Raw genomic sequence first — 8,657 nt, forward strand, 5'->3', positions numbered from 1 at the left:
TTTATCCCACCTATTAACATGTTGTACTTTTTCAGTTACTCATACTGTTATGCTATGTATTAGAATTTTTAAATGATTTCTGTAAAGATCTTGTGCATGCCCTATTTTGTTTTAATTGTATTTTAAAAGCAATCAAAACATTTATGTAGGCTCTTACCAGTATAGTGGGCTTACTGGGTCTAGTGGATAAGTCAGTCCTGCAGTCATGGGTCAAGAATTCACATATATATACAATTCTGTTAGGTAATATAAATGTTTGAAATTAAGGAAGAATAACATGTTAATTGACAACTAATATTCGTATCCAGTGAGAGGCAGATAAGAGAGAGAGGAGGGTATTCTGGGAGAATGGAGAACATGCTTCAAATTCAATGGGTCATGTGTAACTGAGCTCCATGATGGAAATGGGTCCAGTGTTTTCAAATATTATCATTTATTTGATGACTAGCTGAAAGTATAGGTTTTTATCCCATTTCCCCTACTTTTAAAATGTTGACCTCTAGTTCAAATTTGAAATATGGTGCAGGTGTCTCTGCCAAACAAAGCCTATCTTTCTGCTGCCTCCAGGCTGTGGGCCACTGATTTGCAGTCACTATGTTAAGAGGCAGAACTAGTATGTATGGTAGTAAACTGGTTTAGGATCCAAATGTCCTATGATCAAATAACTTTTCTCTTAACCGTGAGAAAATTAGGTTAGTATTCCCCGTCTAGTGGCCTGGATCCACAGTAAAAAGTTTGTCTCGGAATTATATGGTTGCATCCAAATAGAGAAATACAATAACACAGAATATGATTCTTAACAAGGAGCTCTTGAGACACTGTATTAACAAATTTCTGTTCTATTATCCACAGAGTGCTGCTAGAGAAAGGTCATATGTAATATGGAGAGGACCAATGATTCCATGTTGACAGAATTTGTCCTAGTTGGTCTTTCTGCCCATCCAAAGCTCCAGACAGTTTTATTTTTGCTAGTTTTGTGGATGTATCTGATGATCCTGCTGGGAAATGGAGTCCTCATCTCAGTAAGCATCCATGATTCTCACTTGCACACCCCAATGTATTTCTTCCTCTGTAATCTTTCCTTCCTGGACATTTGCTACACAAGTTCCTCTGTCCCACTAATTCTGGACAGCTTTTTGACAGGAAGCAAAAGGATTTCCTTCTCTGCCTGCATGATACAAATGTTTCTCTCCTTTGCCATGGGGGTCACAGAGTGTGTGCTTCTAGGCATGATGGCACTGGACCGCTATGTGACTATCTGCTATCCACTGAGATACCCTGTCATCATGAACAAAGGTGCCTATGTGCCCATGGCAGTTGCATCCTGGGTTTCTGGGTTTGTGGACTCAGTGGTGCAGACAGCTCTTGCAATGCAATTACCGTTCTGTGCTAATAATGTCATTAACCACTTTGTCTGTGAAATTCTGGCTGTACTAAAACTGGCCTGTGCTGATATTTCAATCAATGTGATCAGTATGGCAGGCTCAACGCTGATTCTCCTGGTTATTCCATTACTGGTAGTTTCCATCTCTTACATTTTTATTATTGCTACTATTCTGAGGATTCCTTCAACTGAAGGAAAACGTAAGGCCTTCTCCACCTGTTCAGCCCACTTGACAGTGGTGATTATATTCTATGGAACCATCTTCTTCATGTACGCAAAGCCCAAGTCTAAAAGCTCTGTTGGTCCAGATAATGAAGACATTGTTGAGGCCCTCATCTCCCTCTTCTATGGAGTGATGATTCCCATGCTCAATCCTCTCATCTATAGTCTGAGGAACAGGGATGTGAAGACTGCTGTGAAGAACATGCTGGGTAGCAAAAACTCTTCTGATGGAATATGAATACTGATTTACACCACATGACAGTATTCAAAGCTACAGCAGACACAAAATTCAAGTGGAGAAAATCACCATGTGAAAAAACATCGACCACATGTTATTCAAAACTATATGGTAAAAATATGCAATATGAATACTGATTTTCACTATGTGACTCAGTATTCAAGGCTACTGCAGACACAATTCAAACTCAGAAAACAATTGTGTGAAAACAAATTGATCACGTGTCATTCAAAGCTATATACAGAAGGATTTTTGTTGCATTTGTTACTATTAGGTTTTGTCCTAACTGCAGAAATAAAACATGCTTGTGGTTTTCAAAAAAAAAAATACTATTATGGAAATGTAAATGATGAAAATCTCTTAGGAACTCCCAGCAAAACATAGTTACTCTTTAAAACTTTAGAAAATAATAAAGACAAAAGGTGTTCTAAATAGCACTTTGTAACCTAAAATAAGTATACAATTAATCATTCAAAGTGATTATTTATCAGCACATAACATATTTTGTATTCATTTTTAATTTGTTCATTTATTTACTGTTTGTGTCCACCACACATATAAGTCCTCTGAGAGTAGGAACTTCTCTATTTCCCTACAACATCCCAAAGTCCTAGAATATAATGTTAAACATAATAAATGCTCAATAAATATGTTTTGAATAAATAAATGAACTACTGCATTTATAAAAGCAGAAACGTATATCTGAGGCAAAAATGTTATTCAAAAAGAGACTTGATTCAATGTAACATTTTCTAAATAAACTTAGATTGGCATTTTGTCATGTGTGCTCCCTTAATAAAGCACTACCTTTTCTATTTTACATTATGTGTATTATATTGTAGAGGAATAGGTTTTAGTTACCAGGTACCATAACTTTTTTGGGATTTGGTACATAATGAAACTAAGATAGCTGAAAAAGTCCCTTAGTAACACACGCTAAGTTTTAACCTAATAAAATAGAGGTGACATGGTAGCAGAGAATTCCTCTTAGACTTAGAGATCAGGTTGTACTGAGGACTTCTTACCTTCTCTGTATTGGACCATAAAGCTCCCAATCAGTAGGACAACTACACGGATTTGGTGACTGACAAAAATTGCAATAAGAGGATAAGAAGTGGCAAAAGAGAAAAAGTCAAGTTGTTCAATGAACTGAGGAGCTACAGGGTTTGAGTGTTGGGTGATAGGACAAAGATGGCACAAAACTGAGATAATCTCTATCATCTCAAAAGTGCAGCTATGTGGAGCAGTGTCAACGTGAGGAATAGAAGCCCCATTTCCATTGAAAGAATTGAGATAGATATCTCAATACAGGAAAGCACTCCTTTTTTCTAACCCTTTCCTGAGTCCATGAAAGTTGAAATATAGAACACAAATCTAAAGTAAAAGACTATAGCTACCTCCAAATTGTAAAAATAAACCCATAATATCTTCCTTTCTTTTCAACAGGTGATTATTGTTTCTTCATAAGACTAAGTAAGTTATTCCATGCATAGTGCTAAATAGTGCCTAAAACATCCTAAATATTTATTAACATTGGCTGGTTTTTTAATTAAGAGTTCTGGGTATACTTTAATAGGTCATAATGCTTTGAGTAGGCACAAGATTTTCATCCTCACTTGTCTTTTGGTGAAGAAGATTGGCCCAAAGCTAATATCTGTTGTCAGTTTTCCTCTCTTGTTCGAGGAAGATTGTCACTGAGCTAGCATCTGTGCCAATCTTCCTGTTTTGTGTATGTGGGATGAAACCACAGTATGGCCTGATGAGTAGTGTGTAGGTCTCTGGCAAAGATCTGAACTGGCAACCTCCAGGCTGCTGAAGTGGAGCCCATGATGCCACTGGGCCAGCCCCTCTTCCTTACTTTGTATGGAGAAGTTTGATGCTATCAAAATATTGTTTCTCAGCTTCAAATCCATTTTTCTATGCTCTGCTTTGTGAGTTAGGACTGGGACACTGAAAACCATAATTCATCTTTCCTAGCAGGACTTTGTTAAATTCTTCCAAAAGAGTTGGTAGAAAGAGAAAGGAAGGTTAAAGGAAGATAGGTGCCTTGAGCCTCCCTATTTGCTTCTTGTTCCTGTCAGCATCTCCCCAGCTATGGTTCTTCACCATGACAATGGCTGATCCTTAGCTGCTTCCAGTATTGATTGCAGTTTTTACGTCTTCTTTTCTATAACCCAGAACCAGCAGCCTACCAGTACCACCGCCTCAGAGGTTTGAATCTGTCACTCAGCTTTCACTTCTGGTAAATGAATAGACCTGTCAAATTTTTACTCTGTCTTGAGGTATCTTTAAAAGCAATGAAATATGCAATTCTCTACTTGAGAAATGTAGTGACTGAGATAGAGCATAAGACTAGTTTTGGTCAGACTATTATTTTCATACACAAGTAAATAACAGAAGGTCCTTAGCAAGACATTTGTATTTCTTCTGCAGTTGATTTCTTGTGCTTGAATCTTAGATTACGAAAATCTCTTTAGTATACTGTAAAATGATGTAATAATAATCATATGATCCTATGAAAGGAAAACATTCAGTAGCTTACCAAACTCTGAAATACATGTGAGAAGGGACAGACGTAGGACCTTGAGAGAAAAAACCATAAGTATAACTCTTTTCTTTCACCAGTGCATACCTAGCACCCACCTAAGTTCTCTATCAGCACATAGTGTGCTATTTCTATAGACTTATTGAATTAATGCATAAGTAAATAAATAAGTGAATGGAAAAATCTTCAGGAGGCTACATATAGTTTCAAAAATAATTTATCAATATCGTATTATTGGACCCTCACAATAACTCTTCAAGGAGCTAATATTTCCCCAACTTCACAAACAGAAAATCTATTCCAGAAACATACAAATATCTGAAGTTGCAACCAGGATGTGGGAAGTCTTTGATTTGAATCAAACAATTAAAAAGCTTAACAACCCAACTATTATGGAATACATATTCCTCTAAAGCACATATAGAACATGTGCAAACATTGATACTTTGTTAGGCTAAAAGAAAAAAGAACAAATGGTAAAGAAACTATATTAGACAGTACAAATTATCTCAGTTAAATTAAAAGTAATTAATTAATTAAAAATCTCCATAACCTGAGGTAACTAAGTCACACTTCTAAATAACTAACAAGTAGCAGTGATATTCAAAACGTGTAGCAACTTCTATGGCAGGTGCTCCAATAAATCAGAAGGAATGCCTGCCATAAACAATCAATGCAGCCATAGTAATGTACTCCAGCTAAATTTCAGCTTTCCTTATAGATCAGAGAAAAAGTTTCAACCAAAAATTAAAACCATACCTGAGCTCGTAGTCATTGGTACAGTTGTACTGTTTGTTTGTAGTCAGTGTTCATTCTGATTGGTTGGTAACTGTGCTATAGTCTTTGTAAATTATTTTCAAAACCAGCCCCACTAAGAAATGAAATCTAATTGAATACTGCAAATCAAAATTTACTGGATACAGAAAAAACAGTTTTTTGAGAGAAATGTTCATACTTAAATTCTTTGCGAGTCTTGGCTTCTTAAGGAAGAGAGAAGGAAAGAAACAAAAAGAAAAGGAAGGTGATAATAAGGAGCTAGCTAGAGAAGCTAAATGCAAAGCCAACATGCAAGGCATTGTGCTATATATTCACAGCTAATTATTTCTTACTAAATCTTCTAAAGAATCTTAAAAGGTATATCTCCTTGCTCTCAATTTATAGATGAAGAGACTAAGACTAACAGAAGTTAAAATCATACAGGTCCTAAGTGAGAAAGCTAGTTTTTAAACCATCGTCTTTTCTATAAAGACATTATTTCCTCTATTGCCTCCTAGTCAGGAGGGAAATATCCTGAGGTCCAGTTGCACCTGAATCAGGAAAATTAATCCAAAAATATTAGAGAGTAAGAGAGTTAAGATACTCCAGCTGGATTTAACCTCAGAATTTCTCCAGAGCTGTTAAAAGGCTACATAGGTGAATTCAGGGAACTATGAGGATCAAACCCTCAATGATCACGGGAAAGGCCACGAACAAGGGTGGATACTAGTTTGACTTGGTCTTGAGCCCAGTATTGCATCATCCTCCTGCGAAACTCATTGATGTCCCTGAACTTGCAGGTAACAGACATTAATCACCAGGAAATGAGTATTTTAATAAAAAAGAAAATTGCTGAATAAACCTAGGGTCATGGGTTTTCAGTGTGTTGCACTTTGGAGAAGATGAATTTTTAGGGTGAGAGAATTTTTAGTTTATCAAGGGAAGCAGAAAACATGAGTGGTTAGGAGACAATGCAAAGTCAAACTGTTTAGATTGAAATCACACCTCCACATCTACTCTACTAATCTATAGCCTATGCAAGGAAATTAACTTCTCCAAACCTCAGTTTCTCATCTGTGGCGAGGATTGAATGTATCAGTTCATTCATCCACATTGTACAGCACTCTAGAGAAAGGGTGTTAGTTTGAAAAACCAAAGATCCCAAGGAAAAGGGAGAATTTAACTATAAGCATGTTTACTTGTGGTGATGGTGGATTGCCAGGTTGATGGCATCTAGCCAGTATAAGAAGATGAAAGTTTAAACACTAATCATGGACATTTCAATTGATTCTGTAGATGATTTTATTTTTGATGCAAACATTAGAGGTAATCTCTTTACATTATATGAGAAAAGCAGAGAAACTTAGTAAATGCACCCCACTTTTTTAGGCAAGAAAGAAGTAGAATCACTAAAAGGAGAGGCACATAGGCACCCAAGAGGTAGAAAGAGAGGCATGGCTATGGAGAGTAGCCAAGATCACAAAGGGAGAATATCAAGAAACATAAAAGGGAAAATCCTAACTCCATGAAAGAAATTGGAGATATAGACCTTGGCAATATGAGAGGTATTAATGTGGTGAAGAGGGACCGTGACCCAGTTCACTGGGAAACAGCTCTTGTAGGGCAGGATGGGAGGCACCAGTAGTAAATCCAAAGTTGTCATAAGATCACTAGGACCACAAATAAAGATAAAACAGCAATAATTTTACTGAGCCTGGACAGGAAATTCTTACAAATGTCTCTGAACATGCATGAGGTTTCCAGAGAAATGAGAAAAGAAAGGCAGAGCCCTCTTGCCTGTTGCAGATTAATTAAAAATGAAGAAACCACTTCAGTGACTAATGTCTTCCGTAGCTCAGGAGAGGGAACACATGAAATATTACTTAATGTTGCAGACAATTTTAATACTCATAAAAACCTGAAGAGATGCACGATTTTATACAATAAGGAATGTGAAGTCCAAAAAGTTACGCAAATTGCCTAGGTCACACAGCTAGGAAGTGTCACACTGGGGACTGGAGCTCTAAATAGACTCCAAAATTTATACACTTCCCATCACCTCATCATATATCTCAATTAATTGACTGCTAAAAGACCTTACTATACATTTCTTTAGCAAATGGACAGAGGAGAATTTTCAGCTCTATATGACCTCTATCCATGAAAACAAAGTGGTTCCAAAGAGGCCAGTAAACCTAGGAAGACATCAACGTTTTTCCACTTCGTATCTGTTAATCGCCTCTCACAGGAAGATGAAAAAACAATCTGAGATTTACACAGAGCAGGGAGCTACATCTCAGAGGACATCATTAAAAGTTGACTGACATACTTCTCTCTGATATTAAGGTACAACTAGGTTACATAGTAATGGGAGCCCATGTACTTGAAACAAGCTAGAGTCAAGCTTGTTAAAGTAAACTTGCAACTTTTTAGCAACAAGACTTTTCCCTCCACAAGTTTTCTGGAGGGAATATGGAGCAATTCCTAGGAGATTCATTTCTCTTCCTTGGTTGCAAATAATAGGAAAGAAAAGAGTATTTGAGATTATCATGTAGAAAATTCTAAGACTGGAATTATTTTATTCTGTGGAAAGAAAGCACTGCTCTATGCACTGCCATCACCCATCATTCATAAAATGCAATCAGACAGGGTAATGAAGACAGTCTGATGAAAACATTGAGTAGCAAGTCAGAGAGGATAAACTGGTGGGAAAGGGAATATGATAGTACAGGCATTTTGTTTGGTCTCATAGAATTAAAGAGATTTGCACAGTCCTCACCCCTACATATTGCTTTAGACCCAGTTTGTTTTACTCAAGTACATTCACTGCATAGCACTGAAGACATTTGTGTTTGTGACTCCGAGAAGACTTGAAATCATGCATATAGTCCATTTTCATCCTGGGAAATTAATTGAAGATCCGTATAATTGATGTAGTGATTTTAGAAAATAATTATGCTTGTTTAGAAATAGAATGACGGAACTTTTGAAGCGGAGAGTTCTTTTTTCTCCAATATTCATATAAACCCAGGACAACCATGAGTCAGGAAGTATAAAGGAGAATCCTGAGTAGGAGTCGTCCTATGTAGAGTAGGATTTAATAAGTATTAAAATTTTGTTCTAACTCTGAATTTACATAATCTACAATGATTTTTAAATATAGCACCAGTGCTCAACTCAGGGCCAATAGGATGACAAATGAAAAGTAAACAAAGAATGGTAACTAAATAATCATACCAATCAGCACACTTTTGTAACAGGACTTTTCATCACACTGAGGCAGAATCACTGTGGAATGGTCATGATGACTCTCAAAGAGCAACATGTTCTACTAGGGTTCTTTTGGGGGATACAGATAAACAATTTATCCAGCTGCATCTAGATATGTGAGCATCTGTTATGGAAAATTTAATATGTGGATGCCCAACTTTTCTGACAGTGGCTATATGATCAGAGATCCACGAGATGATCCATTGCGAGTATATTTGTACTGAATATAACACAAATGTGAG

The 8,657-nt window shown here is 36.7% G+C and overlaps 1 protein-coding gene across 2 annotated transcripts; it reads left to right on the top strand.

Annotated features, from left to right (window-relative positions):
- Positions 1 to 881: 881 nt before the first annotated feature.
- OR13C8B (olfactory receptor family 13 subfamily C member 8B) lies at positions 882 to 8,376 on the top strand. Of its 2 annotated transcripts, XM_070250376.1 has the most exons (2): positions 882 to 1,810; positions 8,352 to 8,376. In XM_070250376.1, the coding sequence occupies exons 1-2, from the start codon at positions 882 to 884 to the stop codon at positions 8,374 to 8,376; spliced, it is 954 nt and encodes a 317-aa protein (XP_070106477.1).
- The last annotated feature ends 281 nt before the right edge of the window (positions 8,377 to 8,657 follow it).

This window comes from Equus caballus, chromosome 25 (assembly GCF_041296265.1).
Source record: "Equus caballus isolate H_3958 breed thoroughbred chromosome 25, TB-T2T, whole genome shotgun sequence".
Taxonomy (NCBI): domain Eukaryota; kingdom Metazoa; phylum Chordata; class Mammalia; order Perissodactyla; family Equidae; genus Equus; species Equus caballus.